General features: G+C 45.0%; 1 protein-coding gene across 1 annotated transcript in view; it reads right to left on the bottom strand.

Moving 5' to 3' along the window:
- Positions 1 to 1,970: 1,970 nt before the first annotated feature.
- ERP44 (endoplasmic reticulum protein 44) overlaps positions 1,971 to 18,998 on the bottom strand; it is a 157,078-nt gene continuing 140,050 nt past the window's right edge. The window contains exon 12 of the mRNA XM_082259931.1: positions 1,971 to 2,387. Within this exon, the coding sequence (XP_082116057.1) occupies positions 2,283 to 2,387 (105 nt within the window). The 3' untranslated portion in view covers positions 1,971 to 2,282. The remainder of the gene's footprint in view (positions 2,388 to 18,998) is intronic.

Genomic DNA, 18,998 nt, shown 5'->3' with positions numbered 1-18,998 from the left:
TCCATTTTCCCACCCCTCATTTGTGATACTGCTCTGGGACTTCCCGAAGGTGCTGTATCACCGAGGACTACGTCTGTCAATGAGCGATAGAGAAAAATGGATTTTTGTAAAATCTTACCGTAAAATCCTTTTCTCTTAGCTCATTGACAGACGTAGTACCCGCCCCTCTGTTTTTGAGTTGGGTTGAGTTAAATTCTCTAAGCACTGCTTTTGTGACATAACTGATTTGCTGTGGCGGAGAGAGAGAGGATACATCCTCGGGGACTGCCCCTGGGGTGTGGCCAGAGCATTTTTCATTTTCTGTCTAGTCCTACTCCTGTGGAGGCAACATAACCCGAAGGTGCTGTATCACCGAGGACTACGTCTGTCAATGAGCTAAGAGAAAAGGATTTTACGGTAAGATTTTACAAAAATCCATTTTTACAGGCTTAGTTTTAGAAAAACATTTACCCTGTGTGTTATGCCTCATAAGAGGGGCTGGCAGTTACAATTGATAGGGATGCACCGATCCGATATTAGGATCGGATATCGGCACCCATACCGCCAAAATAGCTGGATCGATAAAATTAACCGATCCACGGGCCGATCCGGTTTTGCTGAGTCCCGGCTCAGCTGTCCCTTACTTGGTGTAGTAGTAGTAGTAGAGCTGCACATGACATTTGCTCGATCTTTACATAGCTCTGAGGGAGCAGAGGACAGCTGTCAAAGAAAAAAAAAAAAAAAGCCTCCCGCAAATGCCTATCAACATCAGTCTCCCAGTTAAGTATAAAACACAATGCATACAATGTATCTTTTCGTTCCGTCTGCCGGAGGAGGGAAGTTTAACCTCTTAAAGACTATACCTTTTTCTGACACTTGTTGCTTGCAAGATAAAATCCGTTTTTTGCTAGAACAGTACTTCGAACCCCCAAACATTTAAATGGCGATTTTTGTAATATTTTGTCACACTGTATTTGCGCAGCAGTCTTTCAAACGCAATTAATACACTTTAATGAATAATAAAAAAAAAGGAAACAGTAAATTTATTCCAATTTTTTTTATAATGTAAAAGATGATGTTAAGCAGAGAATCGTGATCTTTATTCCAAGCAAAAAAAAAAAATTGCGATTCTCATTTTATCTAGAATCGTGCAGCTCCAAGTAGTAGTATGGGATGGGAGCCGATACTTCCTGTATAGGTCTGGCTCACAGGCGGAGTGATATCAGATGCACTCCGCCTGTGAATGGAGGAGCCATACACATGAAGCAGCGGCTTTGCTCTGTACTGCAGCCGCATGCATATTGTGTATGTGTGTAGTTCCGGATTGGTATCGGCAGATAAACAATGCCATATATCAGTATCGGGACAATAAAAGTCGGATCGGTGCACCTCTAACAATTGATAACCTTTTATTTCTACTAAAAGGATGGGGGGGGGGGGTAGGGTTGACAGAGACACAGACACCGAGCTGACAGGCAGGGAGAGGGTGAGGGGGACAGAGTAGAGCTGCAAATAACGGAGGGATGTAAGTTGACCACGGTAGTCATTAACCATGATTATCGTGGTCAGCCCATGCAGGGGGACACAGACAGGGCAGCAGGATCAGCCAGGTTTTTTTTTTTTAATTTACAGTTTTGAGAGAGGCAGATTAGACCGCACAAGCACTATGCTGTTTAATCTGATATAAGGGAACACGATCTCTTTTTTTTTTTTTTTTTTTTTAGGGTTACAAACACTTTAAAGCTTCACTCACAGGCATCGACTCCCATTCTGTGTGAAGACCATGTTTGTTATTGCACCTGCATCTTCCCCGAGCTGCATGTAGGCAGTCTATAGAGGTGAATGCAGATGTAGCAGGCCTTGAAAATGCAGGACAGTGTAGATATGCATTTTAGGTTAGTTCTCGTGAAACTAAGGCTACTGTTGCTTACTGTACCATTTGTATTCGCTCACATGTAACACACAGAAATAAAGACAACAAGGTCACAGAATCCAAAAAATCCAATTTAATGTGGTAGGGAGTGCAATTTGTCAGCTCATGGTCATGACATTTTTATGAGTTATAAAACGGGACCGCTCGTTTACAGGGTTTAATTTGAATTCTATCCATTTAAAAGTCTGTACAGAGAGAAACCACTAACACAAACATATTTACAAACAGTGGGAACAAATAAAAATAAACCATTCATTACTGTTTGTTTATCCCAAATAAAAAATACAATTATCAAAATATAGGCTAACTTTATTTGACCGTACTGAAACTTGATCATGGTATGTTAAGGCTTCAAGGTAGTTCCAATTGTTTAAAGCTCATCACGATCCCTTTTCAGTATGGTATACCTATATTCACTTGGTGCCAACTTCTGGAAGGAACTTTCGGGAGGATTACTTGCAACATCTAGAGTTTGCTGTAAAAAAAAATAATGGTAAATCACTCGTTTTTTTTTTTTTTTTTGTACACGAGAACTTTTTATTTACATCCAGAAAAACCATCAGCCATAAAAAAATATGTACGATTCCCTTTTTAAAACTATTCTGTTTTCAAGGCTTGTGTCACTTTGAACTTTAGTATAGTGTGAAGCAAGCTGAGCTGGGGCAGTAGACAATCTACTAAACCTACAGAATGGGCATCTGAAGTATAAAGAGACACAGAATTGTAAGTCAATTAGAGTGTGTCTTAGAGATTTTTTTCCTACTTTGACATGTGTGTCTAACAGTTGCATTTTCTTTCCTTTGGGTTTAATAAACTACATTTTTGTCACTGGGTCAACTCAAAATTCAAAAGGACCTATAGTGCACCTGACCTTGGGATGATTGTTCAAAAAGGTCTGTTTCACAGTAATGCGCTCTCTGAAATACTTGTGTGGAAAGCATCTCCCATGTACACCAACCCATGCACATGATGGATAAAAACCTTCTTATGGCATATGGGAAAGAAAATGTTAAAATACCTATTTGTACTGTCCTGCAGGCAGTTCATCAGGATTGATTGATTTTCAAATTTATATACCATAGTTTGTAGGCTCCATATATTTGCCAGACTAAATAATATACACTGATTTGGGTTATTTTTGCCAAAGAAATGTAGTACTACACTTTGGCCTAAATTTACAAAGAAATAACATTTTCCAAATAATCTAACAGAAACAAAGAAAAATTGGATTTTTTAAACCTTTTTTGGTCTTTTTTCCTTTTATATAGCATGGCCTAGTTTTTAAAGTGTATGTTTATTAAACTATACATTACAGCGAATACAAAGAGAAAACTGGATTTTTGTCTTACCGTAAAATCCTTTTCTCTGAGGTTCACTGACACAGCTCCATGGGCTTATGCTGCTCTCTCTTCAGTAGGACTAGGCGGAAACATATTTTGGCTATGTCCCTGAGGCAGTCCCAGGGGGTATACCATCACTTCCTGCTATAGGACTTAAGTTTGTAACAAGCAGTGTCAAAAGAATACATAACTCGACCCAACAGAGGGGCGGGTGCTGTGTCCATCAGTGAACCTTTAGAGAAAAGGATTTTACTGTAAGACCAAAATCCAGTTCTCTTTCGTTCACTGATGGACACAGCTCCATGTCTTCTTAGACCTTTGGGTCCCAAAGCAGGAACATGAGGAGTGGGAAAAAACACAGCAATACATATAACTCCCAACAAGGGCTAAACATAGCCAACCAGGTAAAACATGAGCACAACCAAGAACAACTGGAGCTCAACCACCATGAAAATATACACCCTTCAAGAGGAGCCTCTGCAACCACAGCCTGCAAAACTTTGCAGCCAAACGTGGCCTCCGAAGATGCAAGTACATTCACCTTCTAAAACTTTGCAAATGCGTGTACAGACCACCACGTAGCCGCCTTGCACACCTGAACCACGGATGACGAAAGGCCCAGGTGGCACTGAGCACCCTCGTAGAATGCGCCTTAACAGAGAAAGAGCAAAGAAGAGAAGAGAAAAGAAAAAAATAGAATTTTTGTAAAATCTTACCGTAAAATTAATTTCTCTGAGACCCGACAGTCGCCGCCCATTCATACAGTCCTCACGATTGAGTATAGGCCTTCTCCACTGGAGCAAGCTAGGCAGTAATTTTGATACAACAAACATTAGCATATAGACACACCCACAGGGGGCCGTCCCTCTGGCCTATATCCTCCAGCCAGTACCACTCTAATTCAGGTATGTAGCAAGCAGTCCATGAAAAACCGTCAACCCCAGAGAGAGGGGCGGGGGCACGACTGTCAGAGGACTCAGAGAAATGAATTTTACAGTAAGATTTTACAAAAATTCTATTTTCTCTTAAGTCCTCTGACAGTCGCCGCCCATTCATACAGTCTTCACGATTGGGACGTCCCAAAGCAGTGTAGATGTGAAAAAATGAAATAAACCCCATGAGTAAGAGACAATAAAAAATAGCAGGTCTCTTTAAACCACTGTCGCACTCAAAACTTTGCGGCCAAAGAAGCATCCAAGGATGCCAACACATCAAGTTTGTAAAACTTAGAAAAGGTGTGTACAGAAGAACAGGTCGCCGCTTTGCACACCTGAGCCACCGACACCTGGTGGCAAAAAGCCAAAAACGCACTCACCGCTCTAGTAGACTGCGCCTTAACAGGGAAGGGAGGAACCCGACCCTTAATTGAATAAGCCTGCACAATCGTCTGTTTGATCCATGTGTAAATGGTTGCCGCAGACGCCGCTGTACCCTTCCGAGGTCCCTCAGGAAGGACAAACAGACAATCCGACTTTCGGAAAGAATCCGTGGCAGAAGGTAAACCTTGATCGCCCGGACCACGTCCAAGGAATGTAAGGCAAATTCCTTGGGATGCTTAGGCTTCGCACAAAGCGAAGGCAACACAATATCCTCATTGAGGTGGAGGGCTGAAACCACCTTAGGAAGAAAAGATTAATTTGGTCGCAGGACCACTTTATCGCTATGAACAACCAGATAGGGGGAGCGGCAAGACAGAGCCGCCAACTCCGACACTCTGCGAGCAGATGTGATCGCCACTAGAAAGGCAACCTTCTGTGACAACACAGGCAGAGGGATCTCTCTGATGTTCTCAAAGGGAGGTCGTTGTAAAACGGACAGAACCAGATTCAGGTCCCAGGGAGGTAAGGGAGCCTTCCTTGGGGGAGCCAGATGACGCACCCCCTGAATAAAGCTGCGAATCAAAGAATTAGACGTCAAAGGGCGCTGAAAAAGAATAGCCAAGGTCGATAATTGACCTTTTATCGTGGCCAGCGCCAGGTGCTGATCCAACTTAGTCTGTAGGAAGGAAAAAACCCTCGCCACTGAAAAGAAGCAGGGGTAAAGACCTTGTGACTCACACCAGGCAAAATATGCCCTCCAGCTTTTCTAGCTTTTAGCAAGGTAGGAATGGCAGCTGACGGGGTACACCTGTCTCTCAAGACTTGGCTTTCAACAGCCAAGCCGTCAAAGCCAGCGACTGTAAAGCAGGATGGAAGATCAGTCTTTAAGAGAGAAGATCGTTTCTTAGTGGATGCCGCCAGGGAGGCACCACTAACGCGTCTGAGGCATCCGCCAGAGGATCGCAAGGTCGAACCACGAACCTTCCCACTTTTTTGTTGAGATGGGATTTGAACAGATCCACGTCCAGAGACCCCCACCGGATACACCGAAGGTGAAACACCTCCGGGTGTAAGGACCATTCCCCCTGGTCCAGGGTCTGGCGACTCCAGTTTTTCACACCTGGAACCCACAATAACAGCTGGAAGGACTTGCCAGAATCGGTGACTGGAGCCACCACAAAAGATCCAATCTCACTTGGTGGTTTAGAGAAAACCTCCTGTCCAAAACAGAGGATGTTTGTCCCACCTGGCAAGGATCTTTGCCCCGTAGCAGAGCCAACATAAGAGCCAAAACCTTGGTGAACACCCTTGGAGCCGAAGCGAGACCACAAACTGGTAATGCTCATCTGCGATTGTGAAGCGGAGATACCGCCGATGATTCTAGTAAACAGGGATGTGCAGATATGCATCTTTTAGGTCGATGGAGGCCATGAACCCAGGACTCAGAGATGCCACCACCGACCGGATGGGCACGATGACCCTTTGGGCGAGAAGATCTTGAACTGCCCGTAGTACATCCCAGAAATAATCGGGAGTCAGATGGAGATTTAATGGAAAGAATCTGTCTGCGGGGCAAGATCGGAACTTGATCTTGTACCCTGAAGGAATGAGCTTGCGAACCCACCTGTCCTGGATGTCTGACAGCCAGGGCTCGAGAAAACACAGACGTCCCCCCACCCTTGATAAGGGTGAGGGCGTCCCTTCAGGAAGGGGTGGACTGGGTTGCCTGCCCAGCTTGACCCGTTTTGGGCTTCCCTGCCCAAAATTTGTTGTGACCACCAGAGGCCTTGAAGGACTAACCCTTTTCCTGGGCCCCGAAGGCACAAAAGGACCCCCGGTTAGTCTTAAAGGAGGGACCCCGCAAGGCGTAGGGAGGTTTCCCCTTAAAGACTTGAGGTAAGAGTACTCTTACCCCCAGTAAGCCCCTTGATCAGCTCATCCAGAGAGTCACCAAAAAGGCGATCCCCCGCATAAGGGATGTCAGACACTGTTTTCTTAAAATCGTGGTCGGCCGACCAGCTTTTAAGCCAAATAATGCGGCGGATTGCAATCCAGACCGCAGATAGACGTGCGACCAAAGGAGCCTCATCCAAAGCCGCATCACAGAGGTACATCAAAGCCTGTGCCATTTGGTCCAACATATCCAGCGCACCAGCAGAAACCGACTCTGCTACCAGAGTGCGCCTAAGCACCTTGGCCCATTCTGCCATAGTCTGAGAGACCATCACTTAGGCGAACAACGGTTTCAGCAGGGAACCTGCTACCATATACATGTGGCGGGAAAGCGTTTCCACCCGTCTAAAGTTGCAAGTGCAGCAGATAAAGAGGCTAAGCAAATGGGATCAGAAGTATCTGAACCACCAACTAGGTCTGTGGGTAATTTGCTATCCTTGGACTCCATGTTAGCAAAGTGCCAAAAAAAGTCACTGGCCCTTTAAAACGGTGGTTCCCGCGGACCCCTATCGCAAACTGCACTTACAGGTGGAGACCCTTCAGTTAACTAAAGCTAAAGTGACAAAAGAGTGCTAGCAGAAATATAGCCAGAGAAAACCAGCAAAACCCCCCCACAGTCTCTATACTTGCCACGCTGCTATTGAGAAGTCTGTTTAAGAAGAGGAAGTGACCTCGCGCCCCTAGAGGCAAAAGCCAGCCCTGAGCCACAAGAAAATGGTGCCTGATAATAGAGTCAAATGGAGGAAAAGCAGTTAGAAAATGGCCACTGCTTAGACAGGACATCCGCCCACACTAAAGATGGCGCCCGATCAACGCTGGCAATGATGATGGAAAATGGCGGCTGCCCTCACTCTGAGGTCAAACAGCCAGCCCTTACCAAACATGGCGGCAGGGCGAACTGCGCCAAAAGCCGCAAAAAAACGCCCGCACTGGCCCCCACCGGGATCTGCACAGAGCACCCCTGGGGAGAAGGAAGCCCCCACACTCCCCCGGTAAGGCTGAATGCTCCGCAGGAGCGCCACCGCAGGGACAAGGAGGGTAAGACACAGGGGGCCATCCCACGGCCATGAGGGGGATATTACAGCAAACTTTACATGTACCGCAATCCCCAGAGTGGGCCCACTCAATCCCTCCTCCAAACCTGTTCCCAGGGACAGAGGGGTAGTAGTACTCACCATACTGCGAACGTGGGCACCGCTTTAGACACGGGAGACCTCCCACCCTGGGTGGTGGTGCCGTCATCCAGGAAAGATGCTAGCAACCCGAAGTGGAGACATCCCAGCGAAGATAGGAAAACTTTGCAGGCTCGTCCCCTTTGCAGGGGTACTGTCGTTATGAGGCCTGGGTGTACCAAAAGCCTGCGATGCTCGATGGCCAGAGATGTATAGTAACTATGTAGAACTAGAACTACTTCACTACTGTACTTAAGTACCGAAAGGCGGTATCTGTACTTTCCTAGAGTAGAATTTTTTTCTCCCACTTCCACTTTTACTTCACTACATTTTTTCAATGATTTCAATACTTCTACTCTGATATTTTTTTTTTTTTTGTGCTGCATAGTTACTTGTTACAATTATAAAAATTACCACTGCCAGAACAGTAGATGGCAGGTTTCATGAAGCTCAAAACATGTGTATTATCAGCGCATACGAAAATAAAAGCTACTGTATGTATAAATAAAAGCTGCATTTGAAATAATAAAAAACAATATGATGGTCAAACTTTTGACTTCTTTCTTTAATAACTACATAACACAGTACTTGTACTTTTACTTTCAGTACTTGAGTAGCAAAATTTTTTAAAAAACTACTTGCAATACTTAAGTACAAAAAATGTTGAATACTTTAGTACTGCTACTCAAGTCACTTTTTGATCGAGCACTACTCAAGTATGGGTTTTGAATACTTTATACAACTCTTGTCGATGGCAGACTGGGACTCCATAAGGTTCTATATTAATCAGTCCGAGGCACAGTTCTGCTGACGCTTGTAGTCCTCCAAATTCTGACTAACTAGGCGACACAAAAAAAAAAGCTATTTTTTTAAAAGAAAAAAAAAAAAAACACTTTTCAGAAATAAAACAAGACAAAAACTGAGACACTAGGTCCCAGCAGGAAAGACCTAGCTCTACTCCTAACGCTAGGCAGCAAAAGAACTGAATTAGAGTGGTACTGGCTGGAGGATATAGGCCAGAGGGATAGCCCCCTGTGGGTGTGTCTATATGCTAATGTTTGTTGTATTAACAAAATTACTGCCTAGCTTGCTCCTGCGGAGAAGGCCTATACCCAATCGTGAAGACTGTATGAATGGTCGGCGACTGTCAGAGGAGGTAAGAGAAATTCCATTTAAAAAATGTGGGACCGCATATCCCAGCAGGGAGCCAGGCCCTTACTCCTGACTAGGCAGAAAAAACTGAAGTGATGGTATACCCCCTGGGACTGTCTCAGGGGCGTAGCCAAAATAGTTTCCTCCTAGTCCTACTCCTGAAGAGAAAGCAGCATAAGCCCAAGGGTCTAAGAAGACATGTAGTTGAGTCCATCAGTGAAAGAAAGAGAAAAAAGGTTTTTGTACAATAAGAAAATAAAGCTTAAACAAAATTGTGTACTGGGACACAGCTCGGTCAAGACAAAAGGAAGGGAAAAATACATACATTTGTTTATGCATACCAGGTAATCTCAGAGCCGTAGAACAGACTATAATGGTCACATATCTTATCGAAACATCGTAAAAATTAAATGAATGAAAAATGAACTAAGTACAAATGTAGCATCTGGTAATAACGTATACAAATGAATATATGAACACCAAGGGTTGTTCTGTAGCGACTGTAGCCTGCGAGTCCAGCCAAGGGGACTAAAATTTAATAGCTTTTTTAGGACAGCCTCTTGCTTCATAAGTTAGTTTGTACATAGGGAGAGCCTTATTGACTAAAGTGAGCCAAAGGGAAAGGGGAGGATTCGATGACTTCCAAGTTAAAGTATAGGTTTTTTGGCATAAAAGAATAATGGTATACTTTCCGCCCTGCAAGATGAGTATCCTCCTCAACATAACCTAATAAACAAACAACGTAAGGGATTAAAACTGTTAGGAGCTTGGAGGACTGTGCCAAGTTAGTGATTGTAGACCAGTAGGCCCAAATAGACGGACAGATCTGTCTCATTAAATTAAATACATTCCCAGTGTTGCACGACTGAGTAATTGTCAAAGTGTGAGAGTGCTAAAATCTGAAAAAAATAGTCTGGGCAGCAAGGGGTGAAAGTGTCCCGTCTTAAAGTAAAGTAATTAAAGCAGAACTCACAAGAGAAAACAAATTACATTTTTATTTTCTAAAGACACAAAGGGACTAGTTCTAATTGCACAATGGCATTATGTTAAAATTACAATATAGTATCAAGTGAAAAGTGAAGCTGCAGAGAAAAAAAAAAAAATAATAATAATTGTAAATTAACCACTTCTGGACTTCTGGACCGGAAAGATTTACCACCTTAATGACCAGGACATTTTTTGCAATTTGGCACTGCGTGAATTTAACTGACAATTGCACAGTTTTGCAATGCTGTACCCAAACGAAATTTACGTTCTTTTTTCCCCACAAATAGAGCTCTCTTTTGGTGGCATTTGATCACCTCTGCGGTATTTATTTTTTGCGATATAATCGAAAAACATTTTGAGAAAAAAAAAAAAAACTTTCTAATTTTTCTTATAAAAAATAACCAATAAACTCAAATTTTGTCATACATTTAGGCCAAAATGTATTTAGCTACATGTCTTTGATAAAAAAAGAAAAAAATCTCAATAAGCGTATAATTATTGGTTTGCGTAAAAGTTATAGCATCTACAAACTATGGTGTATATACTGGAATTTACGCAGCTTTTACTTTCCGACTGCCTATCCGATTTCTTGAAGTGCTAAAATGGCAGGGCAGTACAAACCCCCCCTCAAACCATCCCTTTTTGGAAAGTAGACACCCCAAGGAACTTTCTGAGAGGCATTTTGAGCAGATTGAATATTTAAATTTTTTGTCACAGGTGTTTGAAAAATGACAAAACATAATTACATTTTTTACACAACGTTGTCATTGGAATGATATATTGCTCACACATGCCATGGGTATATGTGGAATTATACCCCAAAATACATTCTGCTGCTACTCCCGAGTACGGGGATACCCCATGTGTGAGATTTATTGGCAGTCTAGCCATGTACAGGACCCCAAAAACCAATCCCCACCTTCAGCTTTCTAAGGGCGTAAATTGTTGGTTTCACTCCTCACTACCTATCACTGTTTCGGAGGCAATGAAATGCCAAAATAGCACAAGGTCTGGGCCTGCTGGATCGCTTTTACTCACTCCCCCGCATATGAGGAACTTATGTCTATCATTTCTTCACTCGCTCTCATTCATTGTTGTTATTGCTTCTCGTTGATATTGCTTCTCGTTGATAAACAATGCTGATGTATGACTATTTCAATGTTACTATATTGCTAACCCATGGCTAGGGTGCCCCCCTCCTTTTTCCTTCTCCTCACCCATCCTTTCTTGCTCTTTCCATTTCTTTTTCCTATTTATGTCAGGCAGGTTTTCCTGCCTTATTCTTATCTTTTCCAAAGACAAATGTGATATTTTGTGATATTCCTGCTTTTTCCTTGTTTGACATACTGGCATTTGTTCATTTATTGGTTACTGTTCTTTGTTTTATAAATTTCAATAAAAACCTCCAAAAGGATAAAACTTAGCCAACTGGGTAACATGAAGCTCAACCAAGAACAACAGGAGCTCACCCAGGAGAGAAAACCCCTAAAGAGAAATAAACAATTCTCTTATGAAACAGCAGCCTGCAAAACCTTGCGGCCAAAGAAAGCATCCGAAGATGAAGATGTCAACAATTCTACCTTGTAGAATTTTGTAAAAGTGAGTTCAGACGACCAAGTCGCTGCTTTACAAACTTGCACTACTGAAGCCTGATGGCAAAAAGCAGACGCAGCCAAACCTTTTTGAGGTTCTTCAGTAAGCACAAAGTCAGATTTCCTAAAAGACTCAGTTACCGTCAGATAAATCCTTATCGCCCGAACCACATCCAGAGAATGCAAGGCAATTTCCTTGGGATGCTTAGGCTTAGGACAAAAAGGAAGGCAACACAATATCTTCATTGAGATGAAAATCCAACACCACCTTAGGGCGAAAAGACGATGTAGGTCGGAGTACAACTTTATCTCTGTGGACCACCAAATAAGGTGAGCGAAAGGACAGCGCCACCAAATCAGACACTCTGCAAGCAGAAGTAATAGCCACCAGAAAGGCAACCTTCTGTGACAAAAGAAAGCAGAGAAATCTCCCTAATATTCTCAAAAGGAGGCTTTTGAAGAAAGACAAAACTAGATCCCACGGAGGCAACGGGGATCTCCTCGGAGGAGCCAGATGACGCACCCCCTGAATAAAAGTGCGAATCAAGCTATTAGTAGCCAACAAACGTTGGAAGTAAATAACCAAGGCTGACACTTGGCCCTTGATAGTGCCCAAACCAATCGCTGCTCAACCTCTTTTTGTCAAAAGGCCAAAAGCCTAGCTATAGAAAACAAGCGAGGGTGCAGCTGCAGTGATTCACACCATGAAATGTAGGATTTCCACGTACAATGATAGATCTTCCTGGATGTCAATTTCTTGGCCTTAAAAAGTGTAGAAACCACAGAGTCAGAAAAGCCTCTATCCCTCAACACCTTGCTTTCAACAGCCACGCCTTTAAAGCCAGCGACCGTAAAGCAGAATGTAAGATCGGTCCCTGAGACCGCAGATCCTCCAGCAGAGGAGGTCTCCATGGAGGATCTAGGACCATATTTACCACGTCTGCCTACCAAGACCGCCGAGGCCAGTCTGAGGACACCAGAACGACCGGAATTCTTTCCACCACCACCCTGCGAAGAAACCTTGGAAAAAGTTGGAGCGGAGGGAAGGCATAACTCAGCCGATACTGGCTCCAAGGAGCCACCAAAGCGTTTGTGGCATCGGCCAGAGGTTCCCGAGACCTGGCCACAAACCCCTGGACTTTTCTGTTGAGGCGAGACGCAAAAAGATCCACCTCCGGAGTCCCCCACCGGACACACAGAAGATGAAACCCCTCTGGATGAAGGGACCATTCTCCTTGATCCAGCCACCTGACAACTCAGGTAATCCGCTTGCCAATTCCCCACACACAGAATGTGGACTGCGGAAAGAGCCGGAACATTGTCTTCCGCCCAAACCAGAACCCCGGCCACCTCCTTGATCACCAGGACCCTCTTGGTGCCGCCTTGATGATTGATGTAAGCCACAGCCGTGGTATTGTCTGATTGTATCAGAAACGGAGAACCGCGTAGCTGACTTGTCCAGTGGAACAGGCAAAGCTTGATCGCTCCGGGTTTCAGGATATTGATCGGCAAGGAAGACTCTTCGGTTGACCAAGTCCCCCGGGCACAGAGCTTGCCCAGCACTCCACCCCAGCCTGACAGGCTGGCGTCCGTGGTGACCACTGTCCAGAACAGCGGCAGGAAGGGCTTGCCCTGACACAAAGCTGGCAACTGGGTCCACCAGGATAAAGCCGACCTCGTGAGATGGCTCAAACGAATCTTCTGGTCCAACGACCGAGGGTCCCCATTCCATTTTGCAAGAATCTCTTTTTGCAGAGGCCTCGAGTGAGACTGAGCAAACGGGACCGCCTTGAAGGTCGATACCATCAGACCCTGGGCCCTCATGCAAGTCCGTAGGGAAGACCGATCGGTTTCCATCAGCAACCTGATTGCCCCTTGCAACTTCTGAAGCTTTTCCAAGGGAAGAAAGACCTTTGCCAGGGTGGAGTCGAGAGTCAGCCCCAGATAAGTGACCCGTACGGATGGCGTGAAAGCAGATTTTTTCAAATTGATCGTCCCCCCGAATTCCTGAAGGGTCTTGTGACAGGAGTCACTTTGGGCATGGGGGTTGTGGACCCCAGATTCCGTTAAAGAGGTTGGGAGGCACCATGTCCAGCCATGTGTGGCTTTCTTATGTTTAAGTCACCCTGCATCTTTTATGGATGCAGGGTGACCGGGGAGGGTGGTGTACACTGAGAATATGGTTTGGACTATTTCAAATGGGACAGTTTATGCATTACCCATATCTCTCAGGAAATATGTAGATCTACCTTATTCCTGTAAACTGTAAGGCACAGGAAGTGAAACTCCTAATTTGGGCGTCCAGGAACTATGAGAGACAGCGTGTCTGCTAATTCAATGTGTATTAGCTGCAGAGAGGGGGGGGGGGGGGGATTGTTTCCAGCTACCCCTCCTAAAGAACGTCTACTGATTAACTAAGTGCTTTTGTCTAAAATAGTCTCAGACCCAATTAACATACTGTCCTATTGATAAGTATGTTAATGAGCTCACCTGGCTGTAATTACACAGTCATTGTTCATGTGGTATTCTCAAAGTATATATAAGTGTTGTGTTTCTTTCAATAAAAGGGAGAGAGTTACTCTTGATCGAACCTCACTAAAGAGCCGTGTCTCGTACTTGGGGGGGAATTAATGATGGGCTTCATGTATGGCGGATTGGAGTGGTCGATAGCTGTCCTGGTGATCGGGAGCGGATTATCCTAGACGACTGTAACCCCTGTTATATTTAGGGTGTCGTAACAGGTATGAACTGTAATTGAGATGTTGTCCAACAGATCTGAGAGTCTGCTTGTAACAAGAGATCATCCAGATATTCCAAGATCTTAATCCCACTATGACTTAACAAGGCCAGCACAGGGCCCAGGACCTTGGTAAAAACTCTGGGAGCGGAGGCGAGACCAAAGGGTAACGCCACAAATTGAAAGTGCGGAGGAACCGCTGGTGGCCCTCGAAGATGGGGGACGTGCAAATACGCATCTTTGATATCGATGGAGGCCAGAAAATCCCCGTTTCAAGGATGCCACCAATGACCGAATGGACTCCATTAGAAACTTCTGCACCCACACAAAGCGGTTCAGAGCCTTGAAGTCCAGGATTGGATGCATCTTGCCCCACTTTCTGGGCACCGTGAACAGGTTTGAATAGAAACCTTGAAAGCGTTCCTGCGGAGGAACAGGCACAATCACTTCTTGAGCAAGGAGATCCTGCACAGCCTCCCGGAGATCCTTCAAACGATCGAGAGACAGGTGAAGATTTGACTGAAAGAGCCTGTCTGCCGGCCGGGACCGGAATTCGATCTTGTACCCGGAATGAATCAGTTAGTGAACCCATTTGTCTTGAATGTAGGAAGTCCATGGTTCCTGAAAGAAGCGCAGACATACCCCCACCCCAGAAGCGGGTGAAGGCACCCCTTCATGCTGAAGAGGACTTGTCCGCAGAACCGGACTAACTGGTCTTGGGCTTGCCCCAGGGCTTCTTAGTCCCTCCAGAAGCTTTGAATGGCTTACCTTTTTCTTGGGCCCCGGAGGCACGAAAAAAACATCTCTGAGCAGTGAAGGAAGGCCCCCGTTTAATATGGGATGCTTTACCTTTGGAGGATTGAGGAAGAAGAGTACTCTTCCCATCAGTCAGACCCTTGATCAACTCATCCAGGGAGTCGCCAAATAATCGCTCTCCCAGAAAAGGAAGATCTGTTAAGGCTTTCTTGGATGCCTAGTCAGCCGACCAGTTCTTCAGCCAAACCATGCGTCTTAAGGCAATCCACACAGCCGAAACTCTGGCCACCAGGGGAGCTGCTTCTAAGGACGCATCACACAGGAAAACCAGGGCCTGGGCCATATGGTCCAAAAGTTCCATCGGCTCCAGTGGAACTATGTCAGGATCCAAGTTCCCCTTCAGAACCTTTACCCATTCCGTAACCGTCAGTGATACCAAAACAGACTTTAGAATAGAACCTGCCAACACATGAAGATGACAGGAAAGGGATTCCACCCGCCTGCCCACCGGATCTGTATAAACCGGGGAATCTTCCACAGGTACTATAGTAGATTTGTTCAACCTGGAAACCAGATGATCAATCTTGAGCAGTACCGACCAACGGTTGGAAACCGCCCCAGCAAAACGGTTAGCTGCTTTTAAAGCGCTCAGGCACTACAAGCACGTGCTTGATGCGCCTCCATTGGTCATTAACAATATCATGAAAATTCTCGGGACAAGGAAAAACCTTGCTCGATTTTTGGGTCTTGCGGGAGCCAAAAGACACCCGTGTTCCTGCCGGTGTGGGCTCATCTGCCATTTTTAAAGTTTCCCTTACTGAAACAATCAGGGCTTCCACCAAGGTACGTTCCCGCGCCGCAGCTGAAGAGGACAGGTCCTCTTCACCATCCGATTGCGAGGACAGCGACCCCTCAGGTAGGGGGGCGTCCGTGGCGACCATATCAGTCTCTGCATCAGAGGACCCCACCATGGAGAAGGCAGCAGCCATTTTCGGCTAGTAACCTTTACCGTTACAAAATCGACCTTGGTCGCCAGGCTTTCCAGTGCTGCTTAAATCGCGGCAGCGACTGCGATCCGGAAGGTCCGGTAGTCGCACTAAGGGGGTCTGAGAGTGAATTCACTGCCTGGGACTCCATATTCAATGCAACAGAAAAAAAAAAAAAAAAAAAAGAGTACTGTCACTTTAAAAATGCTGATCGCGGTCCCCACCGCGGATCGTCGCAGGATGCGGAGTCCACCTTAAATATATACCGACAGCAGAGAGTGTGCAGACCCCAGTACTTTACCACCTTCAGAGAAACCCTCCTGAATCGGACTGTGCAGCAGTAAGTGAGTTACAGGATATGACATCAGCCTGGTTATGTGAAAGGTCACGCTGCCTGTGCAGCTCCATGAGGCTACACAAAAATGGCTGCCAATGCAAATCAAAAGGAAGCACAGGGAAAATGGCTGCCCCATACAAGTCAATGGGGAAAATATTTTACATTGCCCACACTAACGATGGTGGTGCCCACGGCATGCCATACGGTCAGGGACCCCCAATATGAAGGCCGGGTAAACTGACAGGCCAGGGGGATCTTTTAGGAAGTCCAGGTCCTATTATCCCCAGGAGAGGGCCTACATCCCCCCAAGACCACAGAGGGGCAAAGGGGGCTACATTTACACACCATACCATGGACCACATGGGCTCCGCTCTGGGCAGAACCATCTCCCATTCGGAGTGGGGGTGCTGCCAGCTGAGGGGTACGCTGCGACTCAGGGTGTTCCAGGTCGTCGCGTCCCAGTGAGACATCCACTGGCAGGCTCGTCCCGATCCAAAAAGTGGCTATGTTGTGGCGAGGCCTAGTGCGGCACTAAAACCTGCTCACGCTTGTAGGTCAGGCTTGGAGACCTTAAGGATTTAGATTATCCAGTGCGAAACCTCAGCCGGCATTGCTTGTAGATCACCAGGAGGATCCCCCCGAAAACTAGCAAAGTGAGTAAAGATAAATAAAACAAAATTTTCTTAAAAAAACAAACTGAGACAGCAGGAAACCTAGGGCCTACTCCTTCTCTAGGCAGAAACAAACTGTTTTGCTGGAGCAGGGTGTGGGGTTATTGCCTATGGGGACAGCCCTGTGGGCGTGAAGAATTTTTTTTTTTCCTGCCTAGAACTACTCCTGCAGGGGGCAGCATAACCCAATGGATAAGAAGCATGAGAGCTGCGTCAGTCAATGGATGATAGAGAAATAAGCAATTTATGCCCTTAGAAAACCTGAAGGCGGTGATTGGTTTTCGGGGTCCCGTACACAGTTAGGCTCCCAAAAAGTCTCACACGTGGTATCCTTGTACTCAGGAGAAGCAGCAAAATGTATTTTGGGGTGTCATTCCACATATACCCATGGCATGTGTGAGCAATATATCACTTAAATAAATAAAAAAAAAAAAAAAATATATATATATATATATATATATATATATATATATATATATATATATATATATATATATATATATATATATATATATATATATACACACATATATATATATATATATATATATATATATATATATATATATATATATATATATATATATATATATATATATATATACAGTGGGTACGGAAAGTATTCAGACCCCCTTAAATTTTTCACTCTTTGTTATATTGCAGCCATTTGCTAAAATCATATAAGTTCATTCTTCTTCCTCATGAATGTACACATAGCTCCCCATACTGACAGAAAAACACAGAATTGTTGACATTGTTGCAGATTTATTAAAAAAGAAAAACTGAAATATCACATGGTCCTAAGTATTCAGACCCTTTGCTGTGACACTCATATATTTAACTCAGGTGCTTTCCATTTCTTCTGATCATCCTTGAGATGGTTCTACACCTTCATTTGAGTCCAGCTGTGTTTGATTATACTGATTGGACTTGATTAGGAAAGCCACACACCTGTCTATATAAGACCTTCCAGATCACAGTGCATGTCAGAGCAAATGAGAATCATGAGGTCAAAGGAACTGCCTGAAGAGCTCAGAGACAGAATTGTGGCAAGGCACAGATCTGGCCAAGGTTACAAAAAGATTTCTGCTGCACTTAAGGTTCCTAAGAGCACAGTGGCCTCCATAATCCTCAAATGGAAGACGTTTGGGACGACCAGAACCCTTCCTAGAGCTTGCCGTCCGGCCAAACTGAGCTATCGGGGGAGAAGAGCCTTGGTGAGAGAGGTAAAGAAGAACCCAAAGATCACTGTGGCTGAGCTCCAGAGATGCAGTCAGGAGATGGGAGAAAGTTGTAGAAAGTCAACCATCACTGCAGCCCTCCACCAGTCGGGGCTTTATGGCAGAGTGGCCCGACGGAAGCCTCTCCTCAGTGTAAGACACATGAAAGCCCGCATGGAGTTTGCTAAAAAACACCTGAAGGACTCCAAGATGGTGAGAAATAAGATTCTCTGGTCTGATGAGACCAAAATAGAACTTTTTGGCCTTAATTCTAAGCGGTATGTGTGGAGAAAACCAGGCACTGCTCATCGCCTGTCCAATACAGTCCCAACAGTGAAGCATGGTGGTGTCAGCATCATGCTGTGGGGGTGTTTTTCAGCTGCAGGGACAGGACGACTGGTTGCAATTGAGGGAAAGATGAATGCGGCCAAGTACAGGGATATCCTGGACAAAAACCTTCTCCAGAGTGCTCTGGACCTCAGACTGGGCCGAAGGTTTACCTTCCAACAAGACAATGACCCTAAGCACACAGCTAAAATAACGAAGGAGTGGCTTCACAACAACTCCGTGACTGTTCTTGAATGGCCCAGCCAGAGCCCTGACTTAAACCCAATTGAGCATCTCTGGAGAGACCTAAAAATGGCTGTCCACCAACGTTTACCATCCAACCTGACAGAACTGGAGAGGATCTGCAAGGAGGAATGGCAGAGGATCCCCAAATCCAGGTGTGAAAGACTTGTTGCATCTTTCCCAAAAAGACTCCTGGCTGTATTAGATCAAAAGGGGGCTTCTACTAAATACTGAGCAAAGGGTCTGAATACTTAGGACCATGTGTTATTTCAGTTTTTCTTTTTTAATAAATCT

The sequence above is a fragment of the Pelophylax lessonae genome (assembly GCF_965119305.1).
Source record: "Pelophylax lessonae genome assembly, chromosome: 5".
In the NCBI taxonomy this organism is placed as follows: Eukaryota; Metazoa; Chordata; class Amphibia; order Anura; family Ranidae; genus Pelophylax; species Pelophylax lessonae.
Note: the sequence above shows the minus strand (reverse complement) of the source record. Positions and strands in the feature narration are given on the sequence as shown.